At 36.0% G+C, this 16,637-nt stretch overlaps 3 protein-coding genes, 1 non-coding gene and 1 pseudogene across 4 annotated transcripts in view; 1 reads left to right on the plus strand and 4 right to left on the minus strand.

The window, feature by feature from the left end:
• The window catches only part of LOC136032954 (dipeptidase 2-like), a 285,294-nt gene that overhangs the window by 66,986 nt on the left and 201,671 nt on the right, over positions 1 to 16,637 (minus strand). The window lies entirely within an intron of this gene.
• Positions 3,299 to 10,721, minus strand: LOC136033368 (uncharacterized; annotated as a pseudogene).
• On the minus strand, positions 9,429 to 9,547 carry LOC136033395 (5S ribosomal RNA). The gene has a single exon (XR_010618923.1). It is a non-coding gene; the product is annotated as a 5S ribosomal RNA (ribosomal RNA).
• LOC136032565 (uncharacterized) lies at positions 10,803 to 11,550 on the minus strand. The gene is made up of 2 exons (XM_065712836.1): positions 11,437 to 11,550; positions 10,803 to 11,006 (listed from the first exon to the last, which is right to left on the minus strand). Exons 1-2 carry the CDS (start codon positions 11,548 to 11,550, stop codon positions 10,803 to 10,805), a joined length of 318 nt encoding a protein of 105 aa, XP_065568908.1.
• On the plus strand, positions 12,693 to 13,004 carry LOC136032566 (histone H4-like). Its single transcript, XM_065712837.1, has one exon. The coding sequence runs from the start codon at positions 12,693 to 12,695 to the stop codon at positions 13,002 to 13,004; it is 312 nt and encodes a 103-aa protein (XP_065568909.1).

Genomic DNA, 16,637 nt, shown 5'->3' on the forward strand with positions numbered 1-16,637 from the left:
GAATTGTTTTTATTTGTTTTAATCACAGACTATATAAAAGTTCAATATACATACCACTTAAAACTAAACTATTTGTAACCTGAGGAGTGTCCCTTGCTGGAGTATATTTTTCAGTTTGTTAATTATTAAACAATAGAAATCACAAATTAGCCTAGTCATACAAAAAAGTATTTCACACATTTACAATCATTATATTTATATGAATTAAATAAAAAAACTATTTTTTTTAGCTGAAAGTAAGGAGCGACATTAAAACTTAAAACGAACCGAAATTAATCCGTATATGAAATGGGTTGTCCCCTCCGCAATCCCTCGCTCTTTACGCTAAAGCTTTTGATTGTTTTAAAAAGTAGAATTGTGGCAAAGAGTCAAAGTTTAACGTAAAGAGCAAGGGATTGTGGAGGGGACAACCCATTTCATATACGGAGTAATTTCTGTTCGTTTTAAATTTTAATGTTGCTCCTTACTTTCAGCTAAAAAAATTAGTTTTTTTTTTATTTAATTTCTGAACGTTTTTGAATTAATGCATGTTTGGTTTTGGCTCTCCGCACATAAATTATTAAAATGAAATTTGTATATTAATTCTTTTTTTGTCTAAATGGTACTTTGATCAGACGATTTTGAGAAATAAGGGGTGGAGAAGGAGGTCTAGTTGCCCTTCAATTTCTCGATTACTTAAAAAGGCAACTAGAACTTTTAATTTTTAACGAATGTTTTTATGAGTAAAAAATATACGTAACTTAAGAATTAACTTACGTAACAAAATTTCATTATGTTATATTTTTATTATGTATACGAGGGGGTTTGTACCCTCGTTAATACCTTGCTTTTTAAACTAAATCGTAAGTTTTATCCCAATTCTTTAAGAATGATCCCTGAATCAGAAAGGCCGTAGAATAAATAGTTGAAATTACTAAGAATACTTTATCATAAAGAGCGAGATATTTATCTCCTCCTAAATACCTCGCTCTTTATGCTAAAGTATTTTTAGAACCCCTCATATGCGTAATAATCTCTGTTCGTTTTAAGTTTCAATGCTACTCCTTCCTTTCATTTGAAAAAAGTTTTCAGGTTTATTTCTCATATTTTCTTATAGTAATGATAGAATGCGCCCTATTCATTAAATTTTTCTTCCCCCATGACAGATTCCTCCAAGGAAAGATCCTCCAACATAGCCCCCTCCTCTCATTCCCACCCCCAAACAAAATAAAACCCCCCTGAAAACGTCTGTACACTTCCCAATAACCATTACTATATGCAAACACTGGTCAAAGTTTGTAACTTGCAGCCCCTCCCCCAGGGATTGTGGGGGAGTAAGTCATCCCAAAAGACATAGTTATTATGGTTTTCGACTATGCTGAACAAAATGGGTATCTCAAAATTTTGATCCGTTGACTTTGGGAAAAAATGAGCATGGGAGGGGGCCTAGATGCTTTCCAATTTTTTTCACTTAAAAAGGGCACTAGAACTTTTCATTTTTTTTAGAATGAGCCCTCTTGCGACATTCTAGAACCACTTGGTCAATACGATGACCCCTGGGAAAAACCAACAAATAAACACGCACCCGTGATTTGTCTTCTGGCAAAAAATACAAAATTCCACATTTTTGTAGAAAGGAGCTTGAAACTTCAACAGTAGGGTTCTCTGATACGCTGAATCCGATGATGTCATTTTCTTTAAGATTCTACGACTTTTAGGGGGTGTTTCCCCCTATTTTCTTGAATAACGTAAATTTTCTCAGGCTCGTAACTTTTGATGGGTATGACTAAACTTGATGAAACTTATATATTTAAAATCAGCATTAAAATGCGATTCCTTTTATGTAGCTATTGATATCATTTTTTTAAAGTTTTGGTTACTATTGAGCCGGGTCGCTCCTTACTACAGTTCGTTACCACGAACTGTTTAATAAGTAAGTAAGGAATTTTTGCCTTTTAGATTTTTGTATTGAAGTCTCTACTAGTGGTAGTACAGGTAGTACAGGGAGGATATGAGGAGGATAAGTAGGCTTTTAAAAAGAAGTATCTCTGAATTTTTTTTCTTTTTTTTCCCTTTTTTATCAGAATCCCCTTAGCACGACAGTTTTCAAACAAAGATGAGTAAAAAACTCGGATACATTTTTTTTTGAAACAAAGGCTTTTATTGCTTATAGTCTTGTATTTCAAAGGACTCAAAATATTGAAACTTTGAGGCTTGTATGTTAAATTTGCATTCTAATAAAAAAATTTACTTTATTTTTGCATTACATTTTAAAAGATAAAAATTGTGTTATAATATTTTTGAGATGCGGGAGGGGGGGGGGTTGGACGCAAAGTTGAAGCAAACTGCATTTTGTTTGTTTCGATACCAGGATATATGAACATTTAATATTCATTCTACACAAAAAATGAATTGCTTTAAACTAGAAATATGTTCTTTTCTACAGTATATTTTCGAGTTTTGTTTAAAACCAACAATAGAAATCAAAAATAAAATAAAAAAAAACGCAATAGTTTAAAACACAAATGGCAAAATTTTTTTGCAAAAGTTAAAAACGCATAACGAATTGTTGCTATATAATCACAAATAAACCCACTTTTATTTCTTTCGTTCTCAGGCTATCTGAAAGTTTTAATAAACGCTCTACTGATAAAGGAATTGTTTTAAACGGGAAAAATGTCCCTTTCTACAGTATATTTTCAAGTTTTGCTTAAAAAACAACATTATAAATCATAAATAAAGAAAATTAAAAAAACGGCAACAAATTGTTACTATATAATCACAAATAAACTCAATTTTAGAGGTTTATGGCGTATTGTATTTTAAAAGAACAGAATCAGTGTTGGAACAAACTAATATGGTCAATACTTAGCATTGAAATGCACAAAAGAAAAGCATTGAAATGAATACCAGCTAAAAGTCGATTTACTGTTATTTCCCGACCTCTAAATTAAAGACAATCGGATGCCCGGTGCTGTGAACCCATTTTCCTCCGTTCCTACTATCTTCATTCAAAAATGAAAGAATGGGCTTGTGCAGTTAAATAACAACAATTATTTCTTTGAATAATTCCATGGTGTGAATACGCAACTTTATTCATAAATATGCAAAGAAAAGCTAAATACAGTAAATTTGGCAATGGAAAATTTGTTTGTATATTTCTAATCAGATATTATACCTGAGACGAAAAAAGAAAAGTATTTACCGACATTTTAAAGGCACAACAAAGGAAAGGCTTAAAAACCTGAGCAAGAAAGTGTCTAAAGGATTTGGTGGCCTTAAAAAGGACTTTGGGTAGGGGGGCAGTTCAGGGGGACCATTAACCGCCAAAGCCATACAATGTACGACCTTGACGCTTCAGAGCGTAGACTACATCCATTGCAGTTACTGTCTTTCTCTTGGCATGTTCTGTGTAGGTGACAGCATCACGAATAACATTTTCGAGAAAAACTTTAAGAACACCTCTGGTTTCCTCGTAAATTAGGCCAGATATACGTTTTACACCACCGCGGCGAGCCAGTCTTCTGATAGCTGGCTTTGTGATACCCTGGATATTGTCACGAAGAACTTTGCGATGAAGTTTTGCGCCTCCTTTTCCATGCCCCTTTCCTCCTTTTCCTCTTCCTGTCATATTAAATTCTGTGGAGTCGTCAACAGCTGTAAAGTTTTTGTCAAACTAAGAGATTTCCTTCAAAGCCCACTCAATATATGTTGTTAAAGTCTTTCCCGTCAAAATGTGACTCTGTCGCGTGGCTGGAGCTCCGTATAGATATAGCCACTAGGTATTGATTCGTTTGCTCATTCTTTTCAGTGTTGCCAGATGTAGCATAATTATGCGGAACGTAGCATATTTAGTAGCCAAAAGCGTCAAAGCATAATCCTCCTTAAGATAACATAATCGTAGCATAATTTAAGACGATATATAACAACTCATAAAGTCACATCAATAAAACGAACACCAAAGATGGCTTATCAATTTAAGATGGTTATGGTTATCAATCAAGATGTTTATAATTTTTCGACCAAACTAAATTAAAATTTTCTGCACAGTGTTTAGGTGTTTAGGCTTCTATATTATCGCAGCGACACAGACGCTTAAGCGCTTCCCGCACAGTGATCCTTTTTTAAAGTCTCTTCAGTTTCTTAATCACAAGATGGCCCTGGGAACTGAAGGAACCAGTATTCCGTCACTAGGTGTTGTAGTAAACCGATTTACAAATATCATGCAAAAACTAACAGATATTGATTCCCAGTGGCGCAAGCTGCCACATGCTTTTAGTGACTCTGAAAAGATAGATGTGAGAAAAATTACTACAGACTTGATGTGGAGAAAAATGCTCAAAACGAGAAACTTTACCGACGAAAGAGTTTTCCAGATCTGGAAGAACTTGCCGGGTGGGTGCTCTCCCTACCGCATTCGAACACAGGCTCAGAAAGAGTTTTTTCTTGGGTCAGTGATGTCAAGACAAAAAAAACGGAATAGGTTGAAGAAAGAATGATTTAAAGAAAAAAGAAAGAAAGAAAGAATATTGAAGCCGTGTGGGTCACAAAATCGGGACTAAAAACAAAATATACAGTTTGTTACAAATATGTCCCTACAGACAGTCAGATCAAGCTCCACAATATCGAGAACCTCTACTTAGCCATCCCACCCCCTGGTCAAGAAGTCAAATCCAAAAGCAAATATGAAGAAGATCATTGAATATGAACCGCGTTTTTTCCTTCTATTTTTAATGTATCTGAAGTAAAATTTTGATGATGATGTAAGACACTATGGTTTTCAAATGTCGTCAACCGCTTCGAGAAGAAAGACGACCTGCGAAAAAAGACGAAAAACGTGAACCAAATTGGGCCAAGAAACGGAGATCAGCACCGCCTGTGTGGACTGTAAAGTCTAATGCCGTATTCTTTACTTTACTTTACAGAACCTTTATTAAGATAAGACAGAATTCGACTTGTCTTAACTGATCAACTTTTTCGTGAAACCTGGGAAAATATAGAAGCGTAGCATAAATCTGTCCAAAAAAGCATAATTTTGGGCTCAAGAAAGCATAATCCTCTCCGTCTAATCTGGCAACACTGATTCTTTTAAAGAGAGGCAAACTATCAACATGGCTAGGACAAAACGAACTGCAAGAAAATCAACGGGCGGAAAGGCACCGAGAAAGCAGCTTGCGACAAAGGCAGCACGTAAGTCGGCTCCTGCTACCGGAGGGGTGAAAAAACCACACAGATACAGGCCGAAACCGTAGCCCGGAGAGAAATTTGTCACTATCAAAAGAGTACCGAACTCTTAATAAGGAAACTGCCCTTTCAGAGACTTGTGCGAGAGATTGCCCAGGATATCAAAACTTACTTGAAGTTCCAGAGTTCGGCTGTGATGGCCTTACAAGAAACTAAAAAAGGCGTATTTATTTGGACTTTTTGAGGATACAAACTTGTGTGTCATTCACGCCAAAAGGGTGACCATCATGCCGAAAGATATTCAACTTGCTCGTCGTATTCGTGGCGAGAGAGCTTAAGTACCCTAGTTCATTTCTAGCATAATCCTCTCCGTCTAGTCTGGCATCACTGATTCTCTTAAAGAGAGACAAACTATCAACATGGCTAGGACAAAACAAACTGCAAGAAAATCAACGGGTGGAAAGGCACCTAGAAATCAGCTTGCGACCAAGGCAGTGCGTAGGTCGGCTCCTGCTACCGGAGGGGTAAAAAAACCACACAGATACAGGCCCAGAACCGTAGCCCGGAGAGAAACTCGTCACTATCAAAAGAGTACCGAACTCTTAATAAGGAAACTTCCCTTTCAGAGACTTGTGCGAAAGATTGCCCAGGATATCAAAACTTACTTTAGGTTCCTGAGTTCGGCTGTGATGGCCTTACAAGAAACCAGAAAGGGGTATTTATTTTGACTTTTTGAGGATACCAACTTGTGTGACATTCACGCCAAAAGGGTGACCATCATGCCGAAAGATATTCAACTTGCCCGTCGTATCCATGGCGAGAGAGCTTAAGTACCCTAGTTCACCGCAATTGCATCTTAACCAACGGTCCTTTTAAGGGCCACTAGATAGATTAAACAAACAGGCGAAATTACGTTAAACAGCGTAGTGTTCTGTGAAAAAAAGGGTATGACTCAAGAAGGCATAATTATTTCAAAATTGCCCAATATTCAAGCAGTTCTTCTACCAAAGAAGACTGAAAAACCGACAAAGGCCTAAATGAATCTAATTTTAGCGCCAAGACCTATCCTAAATTAACCAACAGCCCCTTTCAGGGCTAAAAATTCATTGAATCACTCTAAAGCATCTAACCACTCACGGAATGGAAAAAGCTATGAAATTAAGGATGCTAATGTGAAAAGGAAATCTTTCAAATTTATCTGGTAACAAAAGACACGAATTTAACGGAGGCTGGGGAGATATTTTCCTTAAAAATCCTTAAATTATACACCAAAATCTAAATATATATTCGAGGCTAAACTATTTTGTTACAATAAATGAAGTTTCAAAGACCCTCTAATTCGACAGATCTAAACTAGCCTTGGAAGCCATAGGGTAGGGTAGTCATCACAAAGGGCCACTAGATGGATTAAACAAACAGGCGAAATTATGTTAAACAGCGTAGTATTCGGTGAAAAAAAAAAAAATGTATGACTCAAGGTGGCATAATTATTTCAAAATTAAATTATAGGATTCGGCGTGGCATTAAACAAGATCCAAACTATCTAATGAAAAGCGAAAGACACCAAAAGCCAATTTAGGCCAGTCTAATAAATCTAAAAATACCCCCCCAAAAATGAACAGACTCATGTTTATGCAATCCTAATAAGGGGTTTAATGCCAGATTTGCCTCTCACTCAATCGGAACATCTCTCTTGGCTTTTTTTACAATTGGCCATGGCTTGATGCCCACAACTATTCGATTTCAATTCAAAATCAACGGACATAAAAAAAAAACACTACGGGTAAAGTAACCAAACAAAGGTCGAAATTATTTCAGGTATACGCCAAATTATTGTAAAAATGAGTCATAAATTCAGCGTGGCATTCAACAAGATCCAAAACATGTAATGAAAAGGAAACACGCAAAAAGCCAATTTAGGCCAGCCTAATAAATCCAATAACACTCAAAGAATGAACGGCTCCCAATGGGGCCCACAGACCTTTAAAAATGCTTTCACTGGAATGTCATTAAAAGGTCGAGGCCCCCTTTTCTATTCTTTTTAACTATTCGGCGATAGATATTATTTTCTATACAACGAGCAAATTGAGACCTGCCTTCTAAACAGGGACCCTTAAAATTGTTTTGAATTGTGGTTTAGTAAGGGTTCTTGTTAACCCAAGATTTCACTAATCTTACAGGAGTAATGATAGCAATTTGAGAGTAGAGCATTTGAAATAAGGTGTTAGCCCTTTCAAGCGCTGTTTGGGAGGGTCCGGCTGATTGAGCACTAATATTCGGGGGAAACCCCCTTATTTGGAGCTTGTGTATTTTGTTACAGCTTAATTGCCTTCACTAACAGCGTGCTTGGCAAGTTCTCCGGGTAGTAGCAGCCTCAGAGCTGTTTGAACCTCTCTGCCACAACTCAGAAACAATTTTCTCAGAACCACAGATTACCTAGAAATGACTCGCTAAGCCTGTGAAAAGAAATTGTTCGCCCAGGTGCGGCGGTTCCATGAATATACGTTAGAATATACGATACAAAAAGTTTATACTCTAAAAATGACTGTTGTTGTCGGTACTGTTTTCTTAATTAACAATACAACACATGAATCGCAATCTTTGCAAAACGAAAAACGAAGAACCACAGATTACCTAGAAATGACTTGCTAGGCCTCTTAGCAGAAATTGTTCACCCAGGTAGAGCGGTTCCCTGAATATAAGTTAGAATATACGATACAAAAAGTTTAGACTCTAAAAATGACTGTTGTTGTTGTTTTTTTTTCTTATTTAACAATACAACAAATGAATCACAATCTTGGCAAAAACAAAAAGAAGAAACACCGATTACCTAGAAATGACTTGCTAGGCCTCTGAGCAGGAATTGTTCACCCAGGTAGAGTGGCTCCTAGAATATACGTTAGAATATACGATACAAAAAGTTTAGACTCTAAGAATGACTGTTGTTGTTGGTATTGTTTTCTTATTTAACAATACAACAGATTAATCGCAATCTTTGCAAAATCAAAAAATAAAACCAAAGATTACCTAGAAATGACTCGCTAGGCCTCTGAGCAGGAATAGTTCACCTAGGTAGAGCAGTTTCGTGAAGATACGTTAGAAGATAGAAGATAGAATACGTTGGAAGTCTTTGATTAAAGTCAGTTGTTTTTGCGGCGCTCTTGAAGGAAAAAGTACATTGGTGTTATTGATGCTACTGAAAGACAAAAGTAGTTGAACTAGACAATGAAGTGGAGGCTGAAAACATTTGAAGAGACATTTGAAGTTAGTTTTGGATCTAAGACAATTGCTTAGGCGGCGCTATTGAAGGAACAAATAGACTTTTGCTATAGATGCGATTGAAAGACCAAGGCAATTTGAGCTGTACAATGGAGTTGAGCTTGACAACATATGAAGAGGATTTGAACATGGACAAATCAAAGACTAATTTTAAAGTAAGTCTTTGATTTAATTCAGCTATTTATGCGGTGCTATTGAAGGAAGAAGCAGAATTGTGGTGTAGATGCTACTGAAAGACAAAGGTATTTGAACTGTCGAATGGAGTTGAGCCCGAACATATATGAAGACGATTTTGACATAAATACACTGTTCAATCAGCTTTTTATCATAAATTGCTGGTAAAGTACCCCCAATGGAATATATTGATTGACACACCATCTTTTTGGAAATCAGAAATGAGTGTGAGTCCACTGTTGTTTTGGCTTAGCTGATGAGCCAATAGATAAATTAAAAAATTGTGACTTGTGACAAAAATTGAAAGTGACATTATAAGCCCCCAGTATATTTGACCGATCAAGGCGATGCCCCATGGAGTGAAGAATCAATTCCAGCAAAGGAGAATTAATCATTTAAAACTGTATGTGTCTTGGTGGCTTTCAACTTGATTTTCTTGCCAGAATGATTGACTAAAATATCTTGGGGGCTTATAATGTCACTTTGGTTACAATTTTTCACTTAATTTATTGGCTTAGATAAATGTGAGTCAAGTGTTGGCATTTATTTATTACCGATAGATGGAAATCAAGGAGATGTCCAACTTAGTCTCTTCTGTTTTTCTTTTTTCTTATAAAAGATGCAATCAGCTTGGCATTATTAGAATAAGGAAACGAGTTTGTTACCAAGAATATTGTTTTACTTTGAAAAAAATCATTATAATATATATTTATATATATATATATATATATATATATATATATATATATATATATATATATATATATATATATATATATATATATATATATATATATATATATATATATAGATGCCAACAGCACCCGGTGTTCCCAGGCGGTCACCCATCCTAGTACTGACCGGGCCCGACGTTGTTTGATTTCCAGGATCTGACGAGACTGGGTACTTTCAACGTGGTATGGCCGTTGGCTGAGAAATTTTGTAACAAAATGATTGTTGGCCTACAAACTGAAAAGAAATAAAAATGCCTAGTTTTAGAGTCATAATTCAAGGTTTTCAGTAGACAAATATTTAAAAAGAATCAAAATATGTTTATTAATTCTTTTTCTTAAAAAAAAACTTTATTCCTTCTGAAAAAAAAAAAAGAAAAACCCCCCAAAATGTTTCTACCTTTGTGATGACTACCCTACCCTATGGCTTCCAAGGCTAGTTTAGATCAGTCGAATTAGAGGGTCTTTGAAACTTCATTTATTTTAACAAAATAGTTTAGCCTCGAATATATATTTAGATTTTGGTGTATAATTTAAGGATTTTTAAGGAAAATATCTCCCCAGCCTCCATTAAATTCGTGTCTTTTGTTACCAGATAAATTTGAAAGATTTCCTTTTCACATTAGCATCCTTAATTTCATAGCTTTTTCCATTCCGGGAGTGGTTAGATGCTTTAGAGTGATTCAATGAATTTTTAGCCCTGAAAGGGGCTGTTGGTTAATTTAGAATTGGTCTTGGTGCTAAAATTAGATTCATTTAGGCCTTTGCCGGTTTTTCAGTCTTCTTTGGTAGAAGAACTGCTTGAATTTTGGGCAATTTTGAAATAATTATGCCTTCTTGAGTCATACCTTTTTTTTCACAGAACACTACGCTGTTTAACATAATTTCGCCTTTTTGTTTAATCTATCTAGTGGCCCTTAAAAGGGCCGTTGGTTAAGATGCAATTGCGGTGAACTAGGGTACTTAAGCTCTCTCGCCACGGATACGACGGGCAAGTTGAATATCTTTCGGCATGATGGTCACCCTTTTGGCGTGAATGTCACACAAGTTGGTGTCCTCAAAAAGTCAAAATAAATACCCCTTTCTGGTTTCTTGTAAGGCCATCACAGCCGAACTCAGGAACCTAAAGTAAGTTTTGATATCCTGGGCAATCTTTCGCACAAGTCTCTGAAAGGGCAGTTTCCTTATTAAGAGTTCGGTACTCTTTTGATAGTGACGAGTTTCTCTCCGGGCTACGGTTCCGGGCCTGTATCTGTGTGGTTTTTTTACCCCTCTGGTAGCAGGAGCCGACCTACGCACTGCCTTGGTCGCAAGCTGCTTTCTAGGTGCCTTTCCACCCGTTGATTTTCTTGCAGTTTGTTTTGTCCTAGCCATGTTGATAGTTTGTCTCTCTTTAAGAGAATCAGTGATGCCAGACTAGACGGAGAGGATTATGCTAGAAATGAACTAGGGTACTTAAGCTCTCTCGCCACGAATACGACGGGCAAATTGAATATCTTTCGGCATGATGGTCACCCTTTTGGCGTGAATGGCACACAAGTTTGTATCCTCAAAAAGTCCAAATAAATACGCCTTTCCAGTTTCTTGTAAGGCCATCACAGCCGAACTCTGAAACCTCAAGTAAATTTTGATATCCTGGGCAATCTCTCGCACAAGTCTCTGAAAGGGCAGTTTCCTTATTAAGAGTTCGGTACTCTTTTGATAGTGACAAATTTCTCTCCGGGCTACGGTTCCGGCCTGTATCTGTGTGGTTTTTTCACCCCTCCGGTAGCAGGAGCCGACTTACGTGCTGCCTTGGTCGCAAGCTGCTTTCTCGGTGCCTTTCCGCCCGTTGATTTTCTTGCAGTTCGTTTTGTCCTAGCCAAGTTGATAGTTTGTCTCTTTTTAAGAGTATCAGTGTTGCCAGATTAGACGGAGAGGATTATGCTTTCTTGAGCCCAAAATTATGCTTTTTTGGACAGATTTATGCTACGCTTCTATATTTTCCGAGGTTTCACAAAAAAGTTGATCAGTTAAGACAAGTCGAATTCTGTCTTATCTTAATAAAGATTCTGTAAAGTAAAGTAAAGAATACAGCATTAGACTTTACAGTCCACACCGGCGGTACTGATCTCCGTTTCTTAGCCCAATTTGGTTCATGTTTTTCGTCTTTTTTCGCAAGACGTCTTTCTTCTCGAAGCGGTTGACGGCATTTGAAAACCATAGTGTCTTACATCATCATCAAAATTTTACTTCAGATACATTAGAAATAGAAGGAAAAAACGCGGTTCATATTCAATGATCTTCTTCATAATCGCTTTTGGATTTGACTTCTTGACCAGGGGGTGGGATGGCTAAGTAAAGGTTCTCGATATTGTGGAGCTTGATCTGACTGTCTGTAGGGACATATTTGTAACAAACTGTATATTTTGTTCTTAGTCCCGATTTTGTGACCCACACGGCTTCAATATTCTTTCTTTCTTTCTTTTTTCTTTAAATCATTCTTTCTTCAACCTATTCCGCTTTTTTTGTCTTGACATCACTGACCCAAGAAAAAACTCTTTCTGAGCCTGTGTTCGAATGCGGTAGGGAGAGCACCCACCCGGCAAGTTCTTCCAGATCTGGAAAACTCTTTCGTCGGTAAAGTTTCTCATTTTGAGCATTTTTCTCCACATCAATTCTGTAGTAATTTTTCTCACATCTATCTTTTCAGAGTCACTAAAAGCATGTGGCAGCTTGCGCCACTGGGAGTCAATATCTGTTAGTTTTTGCATGATATTTGTAAATCGGTTTACTACAACACCTAGTGACGGAATACTGGTTCCTTCAGTTCCCAGGGCCATCTTGTGATTAAGAAACTGAAGAGACTTTAAAAAAGGATCACTGTGCGGGAAGCGCTTAAGCGTCTGTGTCGCTGCGATAATATAGAAGCCTAAACACCTAAACACTGTGCAGAAAATTTTAATTTAGTTTGGTCGAAAAATTATAAACATCTTGATTGATAACCATAACCATCTTAAATTGATAAGCCATCTTTGGTGTTCGTTTTATTGATGTGACTTTATGAGTTGTTATATATCGTCTTAAATTATGCTACGACTATGTTATCTTAAGGAGGATTACGCTTTGACGCTTTTGGCTACTAATTATGCTACGTTCCGCATAATTATGCTACATCTGGCAACACTGAAAAGAATGAGCAAACGAATCAATACCTAGTGGCTATATCTATACGGAGCTCCAGCCACGCGACAGAGTCACATTTTGACGGGAAAGACTTTAATAACATATATTGAGTGGGCTTTGAAGGAAATCTCTTAGTTTGACAAAAACTTTACAGCTGTTGATGACTCCACTGAATTTAATATGACAGGAAGAGGAAAAGGAGGAATGGGGCTTGTAAAAGGAGGCGCAAAACTTCATCGCAAGGTTCTTCGTGACAATATCCAGGGTATCACAAAGCCAGCAATTAGAAGACTGGCTCGCCGTGGTGGTGTAAAACGTATATCTGGCCTAATTTACGAGGAAACCAGAGGTGTTCTTAAAGTTTTTCTCGAAAATGTTATTCGTGATGCTGTCACCTACACAGAACATGCCAAGAGAAAGACAGTAACTGCAATGGATGTAGTCTACGCTCTGAAGCGTCAAGGTCGTACATTGTATGGCTTTGGCGGTTAATGGTCCCCCTGAACTGCCCCCCTACCCAAAGTCCTTTTTAAGGCCACCAAATCCTTTAGACACTTTCTTGCTCAGGTTTTTGAGCCTTTCCTTTGTTGTGCCTTTAAAATGTCGGTAAATACTTTTCTTTTTTCGTCTCAGGTATAATATCTGATTAGAAATATACAAACAAATTTTCAATTGCTAAATTTACTGTATTTAGCTTTTCTTTGCATATTTATGAATAAAGTTGCGTATTCACACCATGGAATTATTCAAAGAAATAATTGTTGTTATTTAACTGCACAAGCCCATTCTTTCATTTTTGAATGAAGATAGTAGGAACGGAGGAAAATGGGGTCCTACTCTTTGCTAAATTGCCACTAGACCTTACAATTTGGACAAAAGTATTGCATTAGTTATTTGCAGTCAATAAACAAGTATGAAAAGGTGGCAAAATTTAGCTAGCAAATGAATTTCCTTGTAAACTGACTCTGAGAATGAAGACCAAAATCATGAATTTCAAACTACAGCACAGGGCATCCGATTGTCTTTAATTTTGAGGTCGGGAAATAACAGTAAATCGACTTTTAGCTGGTATTCATTTCAATGCTTTTCTTTTGTGCATTTCAATGCTAAGTATTGACCATATTAGTTTGTTCCAACACTGATTCTGTTCTTTTAAAATACAAGACGCCATAAACCTATAAAATTGAGTTTATTTGTTATTATATAGTAACAATTTGTTGCCGTTTTTTTTTAAATTTATTTATTCATGATTTACAATGTTGTTTTTTAAGCAAAACTTGAAAATATACTGTAGAAAGGGACATTTTTCCCGTTTAAAACAATTCCTTTATCAGTAGAGCGTTTATTAAAACTTTCAGATAGCCTGAGAACGAAAGAAATAAAAGTGGGTTTATTTGTGATTATATAGCAACAATTCGTTATGCGTTTTTAACTTTTGCAAAAAAAATTTTGCCATTTGTGTTTTAAATTATTGCGTTTTTTTATTTTATTTTTGATTTCTATTGTTGGTTTTAAACAAAACTCGAAAATATACTGTAGAAAGGAACATATTTCTAGTTTAAAGCAATTCATTTTTTGTGTAGAATGAATATTAAATGTTCATATATCCTGGTATCGAAACAAACAAAATGCAGTTTGCTTCAACTTTGCGTCCAACCCCCCCCCCCTCCCCCCGCATCTCAAAAATATTATAACACCATTTTTATCTTTTAAAATGTAATGCAAAAATAAAGTAAAATTTTTTTATTAGAATGCAAATTTAACATACAAGCCTCAAAGTTTCAATATTTTGAGTCCTTTGAAATACAAGACTATAAGCAATAAAAGCCTTTGTTTCGAAAAAAAATGTATCCGAGTTTTTTACTCATCTTTGTTTGAAAACTGTCGTGCTAAGGGGATTCTGATAAAAAAGGGAAAAAAAAGAAAAAAAATTCAGAGATACTTCTTTTTAAAAGCCTACTTATCCTCCTCATATCCTCCCTGTACTACCACTAGAAGAGACTTCAATACAAAAATCTAAAAGGCAAAAATTCCTTACTTACTTATTAAACAGTTCGTGGTAACGAGCTGTAGTAAGGAGCGACCCGGCTCAATAGTAACCAAAACTCTAAGAAAATGATATCAATAGCTACATAAAAGGAATCTCATTTTAATGCTGATTTTAAATATATAAGTTTCATCAAGTTTAGTCATACCCATCAAAAGTTACGAGCCTGAGAAAATTTACGTTATTCAAGAAAATAGGGGGAAACACCCCCTAAAAGTCGTAGAATCTTAAAGAAAATGACATCATCGGATTCAGCATATCAGAGAACCCTACTGTTTAAGTTTCAAGCTCCTATCTACAAAAATGTGGAATTTTGTATTTTTTGCCAGAAGACAAATCACGGGTGCGTGTTTATTTGTTGTTTTTTTCCCAGGGGTCATCGTATTGACCAAGTGGTTCTAGAATGTCGCAAGAGGGCTCATTTTAACAAAAATGAAAAGTTCTAGTGCCCTTTTTAAGTGAAAAAAATTGGAAAGCATCTAGGCCCCCTCCCATGCTCATTTTTTCCCAAAGTCAACGGATCAAAATTTTGAGATGCCCATTTTGTTCAGCATAGTCGAAAACCATAATAACTATGTCTTTGGGGATGACTTACTCCCCCACAATCCCTGGGGGAGGGGCTGCAAGTTACAAACTTTGACCAGTGTTTGCATATAGTAATGGTTATTGGGAAGTGTACAGACGTTTTCTGGGGGGATTTTATTTTGTTTGGGCTGAGAGGAGGGGGCTATGTTGGAGGATCTTTCCTTGGAGGAATCTGTCATGGGGAAGAAAAATTTAATGAAAAGGGCACATTCTATCATTACTATAAGAAAATATGAGAAATAAACCTGAAAACTTTTTTCAAATGAAAGGAAGGAGTAGCATTGAAACTTAAAACGAAGAGAGATTATTACGCATATAAGGGGTTCTAAAAATACTTTAGCATAAAGAGCGAGGTATTTAGGAGGAGATAAATATCTCGCTCTTTATGATAAAGTATTCTTAGTAATTTCAACTATTTATTCTACGGCCTTTCTGATTCAGGGATCATTCTTAAAGAATTGGGACAAAACTTACGATTTAGTTTAAAAAGCGAGGTATTAACGAGGGTACAAACCCCCTCGTATACATAATAAAAATATAACATAATGAAATTTTGTTAAGTAAGTTAATTCTTAAGTTACGTATATTTTTTACTCATAAAAACATTCGTTAAAAATTAAAAGTTCTAGTTGCCTTCTTAAGCAACCGAGAAATTGAAGGGCAACTAGACCTCCTTCTCCACCCCTTATTTCTCAAAATCGTCTGATCAAAGTACCATTTAGACAAAAAAAGAATTAATATACAAATTTCATTTTAATAATTTATGTGCGGAGAGCCAAAACCAAACATGCATTAATTCAAAAACGTTCAGAAATTAAATAAAAAAAACTAATTTTTTTAGCTGAAAGTAAGGAGCAACATTAAAATTTAAAACGAACAGAAATTACTCCGTATATGAAATGGGTTGTCCCCTCCGCAATCCCTCGCTCTTTACGTTAAAGTTTGACTCTTTGCCACAATTCTACTTTTTAAAACAATCAAAAGCTTTAGCGTAAAGAGCGAGGGATTGCGGAGGGGACAACCCATTTCATATACGGATTAATTTCGGTTTGTTTTAAGTTTTAATGTCGCTCCTTACTTTCAGCTAAAAAAAATAGTTTTTTTTATTTAATTCATATAAATATAATGATTGTAAATGTGTGAAATACTTTTTTGTATGATTAGGCTAATTTGTGGTTTCTATTGTTTAATAATTAACAAACTGAACAATATACTCCAGCAAGGGACACTCCTCAGGTTACAAATAGTTTAGTTTTAAGTGGTATGTATATTGAACTTTTATATAGGCTGTGATTAAAACAAATAAAAACAATTCATTTCCACTTCCCCCCCTCCCTCGGCATTGCGAAACCGTACAACGTAATCTTGTCTTTTAAATATAATACTAGAATAAGATGAAATTCATTTTCGTTGGAATACGAGTTTGACACTTTCAGCCTCAAATTTCGGTGTCGTTTCTTATTGCTTTATCTTCTGTGTTTTTGGTTGGAGTC

Source organism: Artemia franciscana, chromosome 11 (genome assembly GCF_032884065.1).
Source record: "Artemia franciscana chromosome 11, ASM3288406v1, whole genome shotgun sequence".
NCBI lineage: Eukaryota > Metazoa > Arthropoda > Branchiopoda > Anostraca > Artemiidae > Artemia > Artemia franciscana.

Excerpts from the sequence above, each read along its gene's own strand:
- LOC136032565 (XM_065712836.1), bottom strand. The coding sequence starts at position 11,550 with ATGGTTTTCAAATGCCGTCAACCGCTTCGAGAAGAAAGACGTCTTGCG. Across the intron at positions 11,007-11,436 it reads CAGTACCGCCGGTGTGGACT|AGACTTGTGCGAGAGATTGC; the intron begins GTAAAGTCTAAT and ends CTGCCCTTTCAG.
- LOC136032566 (XM_065712837.1), top strand. The coding sequence starts at position 12,693 with ATGACAGGAAGAGGAAAAGGAGGAATGGGGCTTGTAAAAGGAGGCGCA.